Source organism: Empidonax traillii, unplaced genomic scaffold (genome assembly GCF_003031625.1).
Source record: "Empidonax traillii isolate 1590-97213 ecotype Southwest subspecies unplaced genomic scaffold, ASM303162v1 scaffold481:size658601, whole genome shotgun sequence".
In the NCBI taxonomy this organism is placed as follows: Eukaryota; Metazoa; Chordata; class Aves; order Passeriformes; family Tyrannidae; genus Empidonax; species Empidonax traillii.
In genome coordinates this window covers 582,213-600,117 of record NW_020955674.1, presented here as the reverse complement: position 1 = coordinate 600,117, position 17,905 = coordinate 582,213, and the positions used below count along the sequence as shown (strand labels likewise).

The following is a 17,905-nucleotide window of genomic DNA, read 5'->3' as shown; positions in this document are numbered from 1 at the left end:
TTCAGCTGGAAAATACAGCAAACAAAGGAGCTGGAAATATTTTGTCAAGTTGGTGATCTCACAGTTCAGAGAGTCAGCTACCAATTATAAAGACTTCTATTGTGTAACACAAGAACTAGTGTATAGAAAACTCCAGATCTTACTCTATCTCTTTCTTTATTAACTTCTGCATAATTATTTTTGCCTGAAGGATGATGTGAATGTGGATGTGGGGTGTATTCTCAGTAATTAACTACATTTTTCTAATAGACTAAATTGAGTAGCAAAATGAGGGTAATTTTTTTTAACTCTGAACTTGATTTCTGATTTGTGGGGACTAGGAGGGAGGGAAGCCTTCAGAGTTCGGTGATTAAGTTATTGCAACTAAGTGCAGGAAAAAATATTGTTTTTATAGAGAGTGGGAAGAGGGAAAAGTGTGTTTGTCTGTCCCCGTTTAATTTAGTAGAGATGTTAGCAGGAAACCATTTATGATTTCTAAAGCATTAGGGTAACCAGATGGTCTCAAAAGCAGACACAGCAACGGAACCTAGTGAAAAGAATTATCGTTAGTGCAAAGCATGTTTTTTTGTTGTTGTTATTTTGCTCTTGGCTTTCATCTGGCCTTTACACTGAAATTTTGATTCTGAAGTATGACTTCTTTCTCCTGCAGGTTGGAAAGGAGACTGTGCAGACAACAGAAGACCAGATCTTGAAAAGGGATATGCCACCAGCGTTTATCAAGTAAACTCATTTTATTGTAAATCTTGTACTGTAGGTAGAGGAAACCTCTTCCAGTAGTAGGTTACTATTACTCATTTCTGCTGTACAAATTAGAAAATATTCTCATGTTTGAAAAGTTCTTAGGTGTCTTGAGGCTGACCTTTGTCAGGAATGACCTTTTGGACACCAAACCGGCAGACAGTCAAAACAAGAAAGCATTGAGGCAATTAAAGGAAATAATAATGTGGAGAAGAGAGACGATGTCTAAAGAGAAAATTTATGGTAGGCAGCAAAAAAGGATTTAATTTGTTGCATTGTAGGTTGACAAAATGAATAATTAATTCTTAGGTCTGGGTAGTATTAGCATATGAGTTCAAGAATGAAATAGCTGAATTATTAATGCAGTAGTCTGTCACTTGATACCACCAGTGTCGATCAGTGAGATGCTACTGCCTGAGAAACTTCCCAGGGAAATCTGGGGAACAGGAGGTCTGTAGGTCTGACGTACTTTTGGAGCAAAAGGCCAGAAATTCTGTATTAGGGAATTAATAGGTCCTAGATATATGTGGTGTGCTTTCAGTGAAGTGACAGTGTTTCTGTGGAGGGAAATTCTGCCTTATAAATCTGTTGGTATTAGAAATATCACAAACGGGAAAGGATAATCCAGTAATACAGTATACACTGATTTCTCAACTTTTTGGCAGAGTTTATAGGCTTTTAAGAAAATGAATTAGCCACGGACTAACATGAAAAATTCTTGTATAGAAAAGACAAAATGGAATGTGGAAGGAAAAATTAAATTTTTAACCCAGGCAATGGCAGGAGGAAATCAGTACGGCTGCAGAGCGCTCTCTTGGGATTGTGCTTTTCACCTCATCAATAAAAGCCCTGGAGACCGGACTGAGCTGTGAGTCAAAAGTACTTGCCAATGACATGAAGTGTTATACGGGGTAGTAAGATTAATGGATGACTGAGAAATTACAGCCTGACCTTATTAATTTAAGTGACTTGATATTAAGTGTGGATTAAATTACTTTGAAAGATCTAAAATGATGTGCACACTGGAGAGCAGCAGTTCTAGGGTCAGGTAGGATGATTGACTGAACTGACCCTTACAAATTGGCAGCAAGGTTCTTGGAGCTGTGATACATTGGAGAGAGCATCTATTATATGCTCATAGTGGTCAAAAAGTGAATAAAATATTAGGTTTATCATCAAAGAACGAGAGACCAAAATGTCACTCTGTGTTTTACGCCTACGCTTTGAATACTGCATGTACTGGTATTCCCACAATCTTAGGCTATAGTAGTGCTGGAAAAAGCTCATAGAAGGGCTTGGAGAACACAGGCATGGAATTATTTCTGGATACGGCAAAGCTAAGTAGGCTAGAAGTTTTCAGCCTGGGAAAAGTGACAAGAGGGGATTGAGGCCCTGACAAAGGTTTAAGGAAATTCAGGTTGCATGGAGGAGATGCAAACTTGTACTTTTTCTGTATAATAACTTTATGAGGGAATTGCTTTAAATTAGTCATTTATAAACCAACAGTAGGGAGAGATTCTTTGTACAGCTAATTGTGAACTGTTAAAATTCTTTTATGGGTTTGGAAGTTAATAGCTAAGTACTTAAAGGAATCCATTGTAGTATATCAAACAGACAAACTGCAGGAAGTCCCAAGAACTGAAAATAGTTGGAGGATGGGAGAGTGCCCAGAGGAAGTACGATAAATGCTTATCCTGTTCCGAACCTTCCTTAGGCATTTACTTGCAGCTACTTTTGGAGACAGGCTACTGAGCTGAAAGGGCCTTTGTACAATCCACTGTAGTATTTATCATGCTGTGTTCCTGGTGTGTGATCTTGTTTGGCTGTAGAGGGGCTTGATTTTTTTTTTTTTGAGGGGAGTGTTTACTTGCTTCTTGATGAAATACAAGTATGTAATTTTGATTGTGCTCATTTTCTAGATGTGTAGAGTTTTTAGTTAATTTCCAGCTTCTTTTCCACCTAGACAAGTAAGGGATTAAGGAAAAGAGATTTTCTTAGTTTCAGTGTTTGACCAGCACTTAGCAGATTGTGAAGACTTCAATAATTAAATTACTGTAGAAATGTGATACAAGCACTGCTGAATAGTACTACTTTATGCTAGGTGCAAGAACTCTCTCTTAAACAATTCATGGCTGTTTGAACTGTGATATAAAGAAAAATGGGAAACAAAGCTATTTGTCATAGTAATGAAACATACTTCACCTAGTACTTACTATCCTAGATGCAGTAACATGGATTAGGAATGAATGAATGTCTTCTATGAATGATAACCTTTTTAATTTGTGTTTGGGGTTTTGTTTTGTTTTGTTTTGTTTTTTTTTTAATCTGGAATTTATATTAAAATGAACTAGTACATGTTAACAGTTTCTTGTTAACCCTGTGGAGTGTATTGTCACTGATAGCTTGGTTGTGGAGACAAGTGATAGGAACAGGTGAGCTACCAAGGGACTCTTACCTTCTCCAGCATTAAAGGACAGAATTGGGATGGAGCAAGTGAAACAGAGGAAGGTCTTCTTTTGTTTTTGTTTTCCTGAGGAGGAGGTGGTTTTTTTTGTTTGTTTGTTTTTGTTTTTGTTTTTTTTTTTTTCAAAGCATTATTTTCGGAATTGGCATTCCTCTTCAAAGGAGTGCTCCAGCAGAATGTGTACACAATGTACGTGTGCTAGCACTGCATTCCCTGTCCGTATTTCCTCCATTGAAAAGGATCACCAGTCTTGAGGGAACCAGTCTTGGAGGATGAAGGAGATCTCTATTCTTTTGAAAGACTTGAGACTGGCCTTGAGGATTCGTACTGAATATCTATGATGCTAGTCTGTAAAGCTTTTCAGCAGGAGTGTGATGGTGCAGCAAAATAACTTGCTGGCTGCTGAGAAGCTATTATACATCCATTTGCTTGCTACTGACATAAACCACATGGAAACTGTTGACTTAGAGTTAAAAAATGCTGTCTTCTTTATCTTAATTGTCCTAATTACCAGGGAGCATGAATAATGATTATAATTTACATCAGATGTTTTGCAATGTGGTCATATTACTTGTTAAACTTCTCTTGTAAAGAAGTAAAGAACTACAATCTCTAGGCAAAGAATAGAGTAACACCTACTCGTTTAACATGAAGCAGCAATGCTGTTCTATACTAACATTATTTTGGTAGCCAATTTGGAGCTGCATTGTTGGTAACTGTATTAAATTAATATTAATGTCAAGTATTTGCTTTATATTTCTAGAACTGCAAGTAATATAAATTGTAGTGAGTAAATTGGAAAATGACCTCTGGGAAAAGCAGAGGTCAATCTTAAATATAAAAGCTAAAATGGTAGTTCAGCATAAGCTACACTTATTTCCTCACATTTCATAAGGAATATGAAATTTAACAGGGATGAAGCCGATTGACTAGCAAAGGTAGTGTGGTTAGAGATATCATGACCAGTGTCTTCCCCACAAAGAATTTTGCTGATGTTACCATAACTTTATTGTAATCATGTCTTAAAAATAAATACACTTTTTGTATCAAGCTTTGGGGGTTTTTTAATGTTGCAGTACAATACAGAGATTAGAAATGTCACCATAGCAATGAACTACTATTCCAAACTTCTGAATGAGTTTGATTCTTGTGATAGAACAAGCAGTTCATTGCAGTGAATATTTTTAGTAGTTTTTGGTTGTTTGTGTTGTTGCTTTGGTTGGTTGTTTGTTCTTTTTTAATGAGAATAATTGAATACCTTTTTTTCCCAAATTCTTCCTTTACTTCCTAGTGTGTATGCTTTGCAAGGGGAGAAGTGTGTCTAATTTTTTTGAACACCACTCTGGTTTTTTTTGTACATAGTTTACAATCCTGGAGTATTTAAAGTGCTTTGTGAAGTTTACAGAAAATAGGCATTATATTAGTAAAATGAAAGGTTACCTTTAAGAGGTTCAACCCTAAAAGCTGTAAAAGAAAATTTCGAATCTTTAGAAATTGTTATTAATTATGGTGACTTCTGGTATAATACACATTTATCTTAATTCTTGTTTTTTGCAAACAAAAAAAGCCAACCTGGAGATACTTATTAGTATTAAACAGATGAGCATGAAATTAAACTGTAGGAAATGAAGTATTTCTGAGCCTATAACTCTGAGCTGGCTGAATAGGTGATTTGTTTAATCCCTTTCTTGGCAGAGTTGAAAAGAATAAATGTGAGAAGCAAGCGCAGAAATCTAATTTAGTGAAGTCAGTTGACTTTGATAATACAACCAAGTGCATTGCATAGTAATGAGCAGACCATTCCCACTTTCTGCCTTGAAGTCCTTCTGCATTTTCTTACTCAGTTATGAGTTCCTGCTATCTGATACACTGAGCAGATGTCTCACAAAAAGAGCAGGTTATGGTAATGCAGCTGGCCCAATTTGATCTACTCGAGGGAGCCATTAACTGAAAACTTTACTTTCTGGAAAAAAGTGTGTTTTCCTGTAATAAGTGTCTTATTTCTACTGGTTAAATTTAACATTAGGTTTCAATATTTATGTTAGCAAGGAACATAGAGGAAAAAAATGGGAAAACTGTAACTTTCCAAAAGTACTTATGATAAGAGTGCATCCAAGTGGTCAGTAGAAAATGGACTACGTGGCACATGGGAAAAAGTGGTGGTAAGAGGTAGCATTGCTGTAATAAAAGGGTTTAATGTTTGTTGGAACCTCATGTAACTTGAATGAGCACGTGGCACTCACATGCACGGCCCCAGTGTATTATACTACCCCCAAAGGAAATTGGAGAGAATGGAGGAAAGTCACAGCCAGTGTAGTCAATAACTACAATCATGAGTAACAAAGCTAACATGAAAGTGAAGTCTGAATTTCGTATTTCCCTAAGGTGTCATGGAGTACTTACAACAAGAGAACAAACCCAAAACCTTTTTAGTCTTCCAATTTTTGATATTTTAAAATTGTTTTGTTAAATGGCTTGATGGAACCAAATTTCAGAGCTCATTTTCTTATTGTAGTACCTTCTGTGTTACTGTAGTTACATACATAATATCTTGCCAAATCTCCTTTTTGCTTTGAAGTCTGGAATTGCAAGCTGCATTTGAGGATCGTACCTTACCACTAAATTTTGTGGTTATTTAAAATTTTATTTCTGTTGTGAGTGTTAACATTCTCAAGATCTGGACTACAGCTTCAATGCGCAGGGAACAGTGTCTTGGTTTTCTTAAAACTATGTTATTTTTTTCTTAATGTGTGGTTATCATTTAATATTTATTAATAGCAATTGCTACTTGAATGACAATGCATATACAAGGCTGATAAAAGTTAGCAATTACTTCGACTGTAAAGTCCTAAAAAAGTAAGTGTTTTATTCCCTGCCCTTGTCCTGAAGAAGGTAAGGTATTTTGCTGAGTTGGGAACTCTCCGTAATGCCACTGTAGTGAGTGCTGTACAAGGGGTGCTTCAAACATTCCCTACATGGGAAAGATTGCATGACTTCTAAAAAAACTGCACGGTCTGGTTGCTGGTACTTTCTTGTTTAAGTAAATACAGTAAATACTCTTGCTTTTTAAACTATAGAAGTGTAGCATAATCAGTTTGCTTGCAGTGCTTAAGGTAGTAAAGTTAAAAATAAATCCAGCATTTTCTCAAGTCTGTCCTATAGACAGAAACTAATCAGCAGGTTTTGTCTGATGGCTTCCACAGGGTGGAGAATGCCTGCACTAAACTTGTTCGGGCAGCCCAGATGCTGCAAGCAGATCCTTATTCAGTACCAGCTCGTGACTATCTAATTGATGGATCAAGAGGCATCCTTTCTGGAACATCAGACTTGCTGCTGACATTTGATGAAGCGGAGGTAGGAATCCCAACATGACCGACATAGGTATCTGCACAAGAGTATTATTAATTAAAATATCCCCCCGAGTTCGCTAACTTAACTATTGAGTGGAATAATGTGGTGTGGATAATTTTAGCTTGATTGGAAGCATATTTTTTTATTCCTTTCTTTAGAAGGAGCTTAGACTTGTTGCTCTGTTTTGTTCAGAGCATCTTTACATGACATAACATTTAAGTGTTGCCTGTGATAATTACTCAAAAAGGCCTGATCCCATCAACTGTCTTCCTGACACTTTTCTGTATTCCCTTCCCCATACCTATTACTGATTCTTATGTTTTCTGTATCCCTTCACTAAAAAGCTCTAGACCAATTCTTAAGCTGTTTGTCTGACTCAGTAACTGTGGCAATTTAGTTGGCCTTGGAGAGCAGAAGGTAACACAAATTTGGAGTGCCTGGCTGGGCAGGCAGAAGGTGTTTTCTGATAAATCTTACAGTTACTACGTTTTGTCTGCTGCACAAGCCAAGGAGTGGCTCAGTATTGCAGTTTGTCGATTGTCACATGGACAAAAAAAAGCCACCCACAGTTGCAAGGAAGCTTAAAAAGGAGTCTTATGTTTGAAATTTTTTTTTTGTTATAAATCTTAGTTTTGGTGCTCTTTCTGGGTCTGTGGAGTCTTGCACATTTCTATTTAAGAAATAGCATGCTACAATGAAGAAATGAAGCTAATGCTGTTAGAAATGCTGATGTTAATCCTAATTTTGCATCAACCTGTTAATCTATGGAATTGTGTTACTCTTCCCACTGTTCTGAGTAGTCTAACATGCCATCCTTGTCTCATTTAATCAGCTCGTGCTACTGTTAGCGTGCTTCTCTGACATGAGGATGATGCTATGGGATTTCTCTGTGGCAGTTGTGATTCTCATTATTTGAAGTGTTTCTTTAATAGAAGTTTTACAGGACAGAATTTCAAGGAAGTTAATATCTTTTAATCTCCCTGCTTCCAGTGTTTAGGAAATGAGTTGAGCTCTCTGAAGTCAGTGCTTCATTACACTTGTCTGACAACTGCACGCTAACCAAAAACGACATTAGTCTGGAATGATTGACTTGTCACAAATACAGAAGTTGGCATGTCTCTGTCCTACTATCTTTCAATATGAACTCATGTTGGGACAAACTGAAATGAGTTTCAGAGGAAACTTTGATCTATTCTAAGGACTGAACACTGCATGTGGTTGATACGAATCAAATGTTAATTCTCATTCTTCAGTAAGAATTGTATGTGGTATTGTCAGAAGTAATGTGATTCAGGAGGTTAGAAGATTAACTGACAGAGAACTCTGTTTTGGAATCAAGTAGGAGCTGAAAAAGTTAGAATGAGGTGGAGGTCCAGAGGTAAAGTACAGTCTCATAGATTTTTCTGGAAAGTGTAAGATTTTGGATCTATTTTTCCTGCTGGAATGCTGGATAATGTCTTATCCATATGTAAAACTGTGTGGTGAATATTTCCTCTGAAAGCTTGAAGTCTGCTTTCTATGTAGTTTTGCTCTGTGATTTAAGTTAAATATTTTTATTCATGAAATTGCAATGAAAAACTTCAAGCATGCCAGCATACCTAAACACAGTTCTTTACAACCTCTTCTCTCCATGCTATCCTTCATTTATTGTACAAAGTGACAACACTGGAAGCAGGATTTTGTATTTCTGACTAGTGGAAAGCTGCTAAATATTGGCTTGTCATTACAGCACTCGAGTAATGATATTTTGGGTAACATTCAGTATCTCAGACCTTCGTGATTCCACATTAATCTCGTTAGCAAATGCTATACCTATTCTGTCTAATAACAGGCTTGCATTTCTAATTCCAGTGTAACTTAGCTTCACCTAACAAATAAGGGAATGTTCCTCTTTTAGGTCCGTAAAATCATCCGTGTCTGCAAAGGAATATTGGAATATCTGACTGTGGCAGAAGTGGTAGAGACAATGGAGGATTTGGTGACATACACGAAGAATCTGGGGCCAGGTTTGATTTGCTACAGCCTTTCACAAATATACTAAATGTGGTCCTTTCCACTACTTTGTTTTCCCCACAGTACCTTTTTCACCCAAATTTTGAACGTTTGGGCAATCATAAAACAGTTGCTTTGATAGTGTCTGTTGGAAAGAGTTTTAAACTAGAGGGTGAATGATGAGTATTGACTGCTTCACGTTCTCCTTCAGGAATGCAGAAGAATAAAGATGTTGATAAATTATATGTGGTACATGGATGATATGTACCATATTTTTTCTACACTATGAGGAAGTAAGCATGCAACAGTAAGGGTAAAACAAAAAAAGAAAGGAAGAAGCTCTGTAACTAAGCACTCACAGATACAAAATCCATTAAATTGATAAAATGTCTGTACTAGCTGAGATAGGCCTAGTAGGAATTTCTTGGAGTAGTATAAAAGTACATGTCATATATTAGCATCTTAATGAGGTTGCAGAAATAGCTGTCTTGCAGGATAAAACAGAAGCCCAGCTGTCACAGAAATTCTTTGTGTTTTTATTTGATGCTCCTTCACTACTTGTTACTTCAGTGTGTTAACTCCCACTTTCACTGGTGTAAATGATTAGTAAGTAGCTTCTGGGATGCTACAGAAGCTCTGTTTTTGCCTGAGCTAGATGCTGCTCAACACTTGCAGCCCTTGCCCACAAAACTTACGCCTGTATTCATTGTTCCTTTTAGATATATTAAAGGGCATCTGAACTTAACTATTGCTGTGAGTACTATATAAATAACAGGAGTATGTGCAGGTACAGTTAAAATCAAAAAAGGGCTTATAGATTTTATGTTGGAAGTAGGGAGAACATGATTACCTCTTTAGGCTTTTGTCATTTGAAAGGAAAAGTGGTTCTGCACAGCTCACCTCTCTGTGCTGTCAGTGTGAGGATTCTGTTCCTTTTCAGTGATGTCATGAAAGCAGTGTTATATTAAGATACTAACCAACAGAAAAGTAATTGAGCCAAAGAATGTACAGCTTCCTTCCAGTTTTGTCCCCTGTAGGAGAGTAGGACAACAACAGCACAAATGAAAATAATCTTAAATTTTTATGAAGCTCAGTTTCCATGTGTTCTGTGTAGTAAATCTCAAAAGTCTTAGATATTGAAAATAGATTCTGCTCTAAAATAAATTCATTTTTTTTCATACTTCTAGGGCACTCAAATATTTCTAGCAGATCTGAAGTATAAATAAACACAGTTCTTGACCTCTGGTAGAACCTCAAGGCAAACAAACAAAACCCTGATGTTTCCTTTCTCTGTCACTTAAGGCATGGATCATGTCTTAATGGAATAGGAGAAAAAAACCACCCCATAAATTAGCTTCCAGAGTTCACGAAGTGACTTCATGTCCTAAAACAGTAATTTCAAGTATTTTCCAGTTTTATTGGTGGGATTTTAAATCAAGAATTTAGAGGAATCCATTCTACTTTACATAGTGACTGGGTTTTGAATCAGTTACTTCTCTGAAGTGTCTGGAATGTGCTTTAAGTAACAGCTGCTAATATAAAAATTATTTTAAACTTCAGTATGGTTTTCATGTGCCTTGTTCATGTTTTGAAAACTCAACTGTTGCAATGTACAATTGCTTAATCTTTAGGAATGACAAAGATGGCCAAAATGATTGACGAGAGACAACAGGAATTAACTCATCAGGAACACAGGGTTATGCTGGTAAACTCCATGAATACCGTGAAGGAGCTGTTGCCAGTACTTATTTCAGGTATTGTTTTGCTTTGTTTTCTAATACCACTCTGAGTTTTGAACTGGAGTTCCAATGTCTTATATTTATTAAAAATAACCTTGACATTGCTTCTGCAATCATTGCAAATAACTGAGCTTCTTGTATTAAAACTACCATCTCTTTGAGATAAAATGGTCCGTGCAAAAGAAAATGCACTGTACAAAGACTGTGGGTCACTTTGACCGTTGATTGGATCTTGCATGTACCTTTTTCTAATCTATGGTATTTTCACAGCTATGAAGATTTTTGTAACTACAAAAAATTCTAAAAGCCAGGGAATAGAAGAGGCCTTGAAAAATCGCAATTTCACAGTAGAGAAAATGAGTGCTGAGATAAATGAAATAATCCGTGTATTGCAGCTCACTTCCTGGGATGAAGATGCCTGGGCGAGCAAGGTACCTTTCATACCTACATTTGTATATATGTCTAATTTTTATCTGTTTTACCCTTTATGAACTTATGCTTTTGAGATTGTTGAAATACATTATTTGGGCATCAGTTCTGTAACACCGTGTAATCACATCATATAACCTCCTCATGGTCAAAGAATATCTTCAGAGATGAATGCATTCATGTGTCTTGCAAAATTAGCTTGCTCTCAGTAAGCAAAGTAGTGTGGCATTTGAAGGTGGCTCAATAGTTTACAGCAAAAGACAGATTTGTTCAGCTTAGTTTTGGCATCATTAGGAAATCTGGAATATATTGTATTCCTCTCAGACAAGGATTTTTTCCTACATATAGCATCTTTGTAGCTAGGTATTCATAAGTGAGATTGAGATTTTTCTTCTAGATGCTACTAGAAAATACAGGCAGCTGTCATATTTTTTGTGCAAAAGTTCTGGAGTTGAGAAGTCTTAGTCAATTTTGGGAGATTACTCCTTGAACACCTTCCCCTTTTCCCCCTGCCCTAGTTTTATTCTGGACAGGAGAGTAAATTTTGAGTGTTTGCCTTGTCTCAAAGAAATGTGTTAGACTGAACAGCCTTTCTGGATAAGTATGATGTGTGTGAAGCTGGAATGACAGGACTGGTTCTTTACAAATCAGTGTTAAGCTGTGTAAATGGCTACACCCACCTGGAGTTCAAAGCTGCTCTTCAGTGATCCTGAAGATACTGAAATGTCTAGAAGGCTGTAAAGCAGGTCTGACAGACAAAATGGTAAAAGTGTTATGGGCTTACAAGGAAATGTAGCTGTGTAACTGAAATTCCTGCCCATTTTTTTTTGAGCACTTGAAAGTAAATTGCTGAAGGGATTTTTTTAAGGGTTAGTGCTATGAGCAAAGAGTAAGTGTAAATATCATTAAAGAATATATTGAGACCTGAGGCCAGACTGGTTAGCAAATGAAACCTTGCAGGAAATCTAACATTGATGTAACCTTGACATAAAATCACTTTGGCCTATGTTGTTTGGCACTTGACCTTTAGTTTGCCTCTTGAGTTATTTTGTCACTATCACTTCCTTATTTTGACTACTGTATGCATCTTTGTTTTTGTTCTCCTGTTTCTTACCCTTTTCTCACCTTTAGAAGGTAAGCTTTGTACCACACCCTCCACCTTTACCTTGTACTAAACCCAAAGGAAGCATGTACGTGGGAGTTTGTGCTGTGTGCTGTGCAACTTCTTGTGTGCCAGCTGTGACACCGTACTTATGTGTGTACACACCAAGTTTTAAAAGGATCTTAATAGCTCTGTCTAGCTGTCTGTGGAATTGGCTGTCACTAAGAGAATGGTAATTGCAAGCTGAACTGCATTAAGACTGTTTTTCTGAGTCTGATTAGAGTTAGGCCAAGATTTTACAGCACATTCTTGCTGAATGCTTTTGTGTTAATTTATGTTACTCATCATTGTAGCGGCAAATAAAGGATCCAGTCATGCAGGAACGAGCTTTCTGCATGGCCAGAAAGCTTTATTAAACCAGGAATTTTGTCTATTACGTACTGTTTTTACCAGCAACCTTCCTTCAGTTCAGATGGTTCATGTTTTTTAGATCTGAGCCTAAAGCTCAGTTTTGTATGTCCACTTTTTCAATTCAGTTTTATTTTTTAATTTGAGCTTTGCTGTATTCTATGAAATGCAAATACAGTTTTATTTAACACAACAAATTTGGAAATTTTTGTGGTAAAGAAAAAATCTGTTGCAAAAAGTTGGTAATTTAGCCTTAGGAAATTCTTATTCTTCTTGCTAGTGAGAAAGATCAAGAAAAGATTTCTTTAAGAAAATACTTGATATATTAGCAGTATTTCCTAATGGAAAATATTGGTCATTATACTTAATGTGTAAATATGTCGTGTGGACTAGTATAATAAAAGTATCATTATGTTCTCAATTGAGAACTTCTTAATTGTATTTTGGTTTTGAATTAAGGTACACTGATTTGGACTGTAACATTGGGCATTAACCAAACAGTGAGGACAAAGCATTTGAATTGAAAGATGCAGTAGGATGAAGCAGCAGGAACTAGTTTGCTTCTGGTCACTTGTCACAGACCTTATCCCGTATTTGCAGATATATTTAATAGTTGACTTATTATTTTCCTGGAAGGAAAAGGTTACTGTTTCATGCATTTTGCAGCTGGTGGTCAAGGCAAAGATACTTTCCCCATGTATCTGTGGAGCAAAGTAAGGTGTTTGCATCTTCACAGCCTTGAATTTTTAGCTGTGTGGTAAAGCTATTGTTGATGTTGGAGTTTATTTTATGCTTATTATTCTATCTTGAGTTGTTTATACATTGAAGTATCACAATTTATCTAGAGACACTGGAGAATGAACAAGGTATGGAGCCAGAGTTGTAGGGGTTTTTGTAAACTATTGTGTTGGTCTTCTAGATTCTGGAATGCACATTACTATTACTGGATTGCAATAATCATTACTTACACCAGCACTGCATTTTTTAGAATAGTAATGCTGCTTTAGAATTGAAATACCATTCTAAAATAACATCTTGGGGGGAAAAAAAAAATCTATATTTTTTTCATTCAAAGCTTTGCACCTTTTTTCATTGAATTGTTCATTTTACAGAGGAATTGAGTTTTGTCTTGTATATTCTTAGTGTTTATTTTTAAATAAATTTTGAAGTAATACTCAATACAAACATCTATTTCCATAGAAATGGAAGGAGTTAAAAGTTGTAAGAAGCTGAGAAGTATCTGGTATCTTGCAGGATTGAACCCTGAATGGTGACTAAGCTCTTTGTCCTGCCAGGACAGGAGGCTGGCTTTGCCTATTTCCTTCAACATTGCCTTCTTTGGTAATGAAATGCAGATATCCCCAGACTAGACCACTTTATTGAGTCAGAGGTTGTGCTTTACATTCAGTCGGATTTATTTTGCTCTTTTTCAAAGCAAAGCCAATACCACCTGCTCCATGAATAAACTCAACATTCTTGGTAGTAGCGGCAGAAGTGATGCTTAAAAATATCTTGAAGAAGGGCTTATTTACTTTAGGAACTACTTTGAAAAAAAGCCAACTTGCTCTTTTTCCTTCAGACAATGTTGTCTTAGTTGTTTAACTTGATTAACTGACATTTTTTATCTCTTCTGAAAAGGTAATAGTGCTGCTTTTGTTAATGAAATCCTTTTGCCAACAGGAGAACTGCAGGGAGATGAGAGAATGAATCAATTTTTACTGATAAAACAACTTTTTTGCAGGCTAGCTGCAGGATTGTTTTTTCCTCTGGCAAATCCCAAGAGAGTTTAATTTTAAACAAAATTTGCTCTGTAGGAAGGAAGAAGGTATTTAAACAGGTACAGAAATCAGGGCAATCCAAGATACTTTTAAGTAGTAAGATTTTGGGCAAGTTGCTGGGGTTTGTTTAAGCAGAGTATTTCTGCTTCTGTCTTTCTGCTTAATAGCCTGAATTGGTGGACAAGTCCAGACCTTTTCCCTTGCCAAGTATCTGACACCAGACACAGCTCTGGCAGAAACAGCAGTGCAGTATCAACAAACCTAGTTAATAATGCTTTCTAATTTTCTATTTGCATTACTCATCTCATTGCAACAAAAACTCCTCATGAGACTGAAGTTGAGAGGCATTCCTTGAGCTGTGAAGGTGGGAAATTAGTGCTCTAAGATCAGTTATCTTGGAACACGTCAACTGCTACACCAGGATTTCACTAGATTTTTTTTTTTAAACAGGGAAAGGAGGCTGTTTTGCAAGTGTGAGTACAGAGGCACACAGAATAGCAAGACTTCCACTGCAGAGCAATCCAGTTATATAGCCTTCATATGACAGGGCAGAGGGATCCTGTTACTGCTTGGGGAGTTCTAGCAATTATCAAATCATGAGGGTAAAATCTAAAATATTCATGATTTTTTCCTCAGATATAAGAGTTAGAATCAGAGGCTTCTTTATAATTTTGCTGAAACTGCAACTCTGCAGGCAGCTGAGACAACACAAAAGCCTGTGTGAGTGAAAAGGGAGGGGCAAAGACAGTTTTCCCAACACTCTCCTTTTCTCAGCCCACACCTATCATCTCATCAACACAATAAGCAACATCTGTTGCCTTTTTAAAAATTCAGTGGGTTCTTTGTTTCAGATTGTTTCTGGGTAGACGGGCTTGCAGTAGACTATTCATTTCAAAGTCAAGTGGCTTCAGCCCATATATAAAACATCAGCAAACTGTAACACCTACTTTAATAGGTAGTAAGGTTTCTATACACATCTGAAAACTTAGGTGAATATTTACTTGTCTCTGGCCATACAGTAAATGCACAATTCTCAAACTATAGAGAAGATGACTTTTTTAAAAGAATGTGCCCGCTTTGCACCACTTAGCTGCATATCCTACCTTTTTGAAGTTTTTTCAAACGGGTCCCAACTAAGATTTGAGATCCAGTTTCTGGATTCGAGAACCAACCATCCAGCTGAAAATAATTCTGCTTTTGGTGCTCTCTCTCAGGCTGTGATTCAAGAGCCTTTAAAAATATTCAGCAGTGTCGCAGGACATTTTAGAAAGTTGGTTGCTGATTTATATTATAGCACCTTATGAATAGCTGACACACCAACGTGCCTGAATAAAAATGCCAAAATGTTTACAGTGTTGTGTCTTTGAGATTAAGCATACAGAATGTGCAATTCCACAGAAACGTGGCATTTCTTTGGTGGTGTCAGGTTACCACATGCATACCAGATACCAGTCATTGATGCTTGTAGGCTCTTCTTCAGAAGAATTGGACATGGGCAGTCAAATTCAGATAATAAGGCAAGAGCCAGGCTTCTTTTTGTCGTCTGTATACTAATCATAGGATGTTAAATACATTTCAAATTATTTCAATGGCATGTGTGGTAAAAAACTATTTTGGCTTTTTTCCCAACTTTTTACTTAAGGTACTTGTTTCTATTTTCACTGTCCTTCCATTTGTGTAGGCTGGAAAACTTGTGGCCTCTAGTGGAGAAATAGCACACGAACAATAAGCAGAGTCTGTGGAGAAATCAGAACTGGGTGCTTTTATCTCCTGGAGTCATGTGTTGGATAATAGTGGCAGAATAGTAAAAGAAGCAGCAGCTTTGATGCTTCTGGCAGAGAGTTCAGAGTTTAAAACAACCACATGTAAATACATGTGTTTCTCTCTGAAGACATTAAGCTCTGTATCTGAGAATTTCAGAAATTAGCTAGTAATCTTTTTTTTTTTTGCGAACAGCAGCTGTTTGACTTAAAGCAGCAGAACAGGTGAAAAATGCAAATGTGCAGGCTTTTACTCTGAAGTAGTAAAATTCACTGCCCAATTTCCATTTCTGAAAGGTTTGCTCTAATTACATAAGTTTTCTATGTGCCCTGATGTACAGCAAGGAAAAACGAGAACTAACTCTAAGACGTGGGCTTATTAGAGCTCCATACTTAGAAATTAAAACACTAGTAAATGAAGGAATAGAAAAGTCACTAAAATTGCATGCTTATTTTCTGCATTTTGAGTGAAATGAAAACGTCTGTCCTAATTGGAAAGAAGTGATTATGACCTGCTAGTTTGAAAATGGGTTTTGAGCTGCTCATACGAATGTGTTTCTCTAAGTAGACCCTGCTTTATTAGAATCTTTGTCTGCTTTGGTTGTGTTGATTTTTTGTACACTGGTGTTTTTTTGAGATTCATTTTGATGGTTTCTTTTTTTGTAAAGGACACTGAAGCCATGAAAAGAGCATTAGCCTTAATAGATTCAAAGATGAATCAGGCAAAAGGTTGGCTGAGGGATCCAAATGCACCTCCAGGTAATATTAAAAAAAAGGCATAAAGTGTTTTCATTTTTAAAGGTCTTAATATTTCTGTTGTTTAAGGCAAAATTGTCTTTAAGTGCTGTTAACCTATACATAGTGGATCATTCTGAAGGAGCCTGTATTTATTCCTTTATTGAATAGTACTTAATTGCAGTTGTTGGTAATGTTTAAAATCCCTCCTCCAAATTTTCAAATTTGTATAACTTTAGATTAGCCTAACAGAGTCTCTTCACATGTTTTTCTTTCAGTCTTGACATAAAATTTTTAACATGAAAATCTACCATAATTACTGGAATTGCCATCATCTTTACTTATAGAACGAGTTTGCCTTTGTATGTGTCTTTAAAGTAAATAAAGCTGCATAGAGGCTTTTCCATTTGGGCTTTGGAAGACCTTATCGGAATGACTTCCTCTGAAATCAAAGCCAGATAATACAGTTGCAAGAGTTGGATGTGAATTGTTGGGTTTTGGTGTCTATCCCATGGTTTTTCAATAAACGTGTTTTCACAGCTGAACCCAAAGCAGTTATTGTGTTGTGACATGATGACTTCAGTAGTTTACTCATACACGTCAAGGAATGGCTTGTTTGTTGTACTAACTGACTCTGCATCTTAGGGGATGCTGGTGAGCAAGCAATAAGGCAGATCCTTGATGAAGCTGGAAAAGCAGGAGAACTGTGTGCAGGCAAAGAACGCAGAGAGATTCTGGGAACCTGCAAAACTCTGGGGCAGATGACGGACCAGCTGGCTGACCTGCGAGCCAGGTGAATCTATTCCTTTGAATGGACACTTCTCCAGTACTATTGAAGTGTTTTTTCTGAACTTGTAGTTGTGCCACTTCCTAATCTGTATTTTTCCTTTTTTTACTTCAATCTCTTCCGACTAGTATGTTTTAGTAAGGGAAATAACATGATGATCAGAATTGCTCAGATAATTCAGAGTCTGCATAATATCAGACCCATAACCTTCCTCCAAATTAGGCAGAAATGAAGTTTTAAACTCTACTGTTAAGTCTGTCCTCCAAAGAGGGTATACCCCAGTTACTGTAAGACACTTGAATGTTCTAGACTGTAGGTGTTCATTGGGATATTAGACCATGTGTGGTAGTTGTTGTTTATCAGTCACTGATAAATTCTGCTATACTTCATGTGTCTTTGTTGTATAGAGTTTTATTTAACCAGAGCCTTTTTATCAGTTTCCTGCTTCCTCATTAGAAATTGTTTTTTCTTTCACAATGGTGTTTTTGAATTTCATGGGTTTTGGTTTTAGGCAATAGATAAATCTCTTTAAATTTACTATATTTTTTTTATACTGGGTACTATGGCCATTTCTTCTTTTGCCAGAAAATAGGAAGTCTGATATTCCTTTGTGAAGGCATAA

The 17,905-nt window shown here is 36.6% G+C and overlaps 1 protein-coding gene across 4 annotated transcripts in view; it reads left to right on the top strand.

Annotated features, from left to right (window-relative positions):
- Positions 1-17,905, top strand: part of VCL (vinculin) — a 60,977-nt gene that overhangs the window by 20,939 nt on the left and 22,133 nt on the right. For 2 of the 4 annotated variants that reach the window (XM_027896117.1, XM_027896115.1), the window contains exons 2-8: positions 650-720; positions 6,406-6,556; positions 8,451-8,559; positions 10,177-10,299; positions 10,555-10,715; positions 16,430-16,520; positions 17,142-17,289. In XM_027896117.1, the coding sequence (XP_027751918.1) occupies positions 650-720; positions 6,406-6,556; positions 8,451-8,559; positions 10,177-10,299; positions 10,555-10,715; positions 16,430-16,520; positions 17,142-17,289 (854 nt within the window). Of the gene's footprint in view, positions 1-649; positions 721-6,405; positions 6,557-8,450; positions 8,560-10,176; positions 10,300-10,554; positions 10,716-16,426; positions 16,521-17,141; positions 17,290-17,905 lie in introns of all 4 variants that reach the window. The other 2 variants (XM_027896113.1, XM_027896116.1) reach the window with 1 other exon arrangement.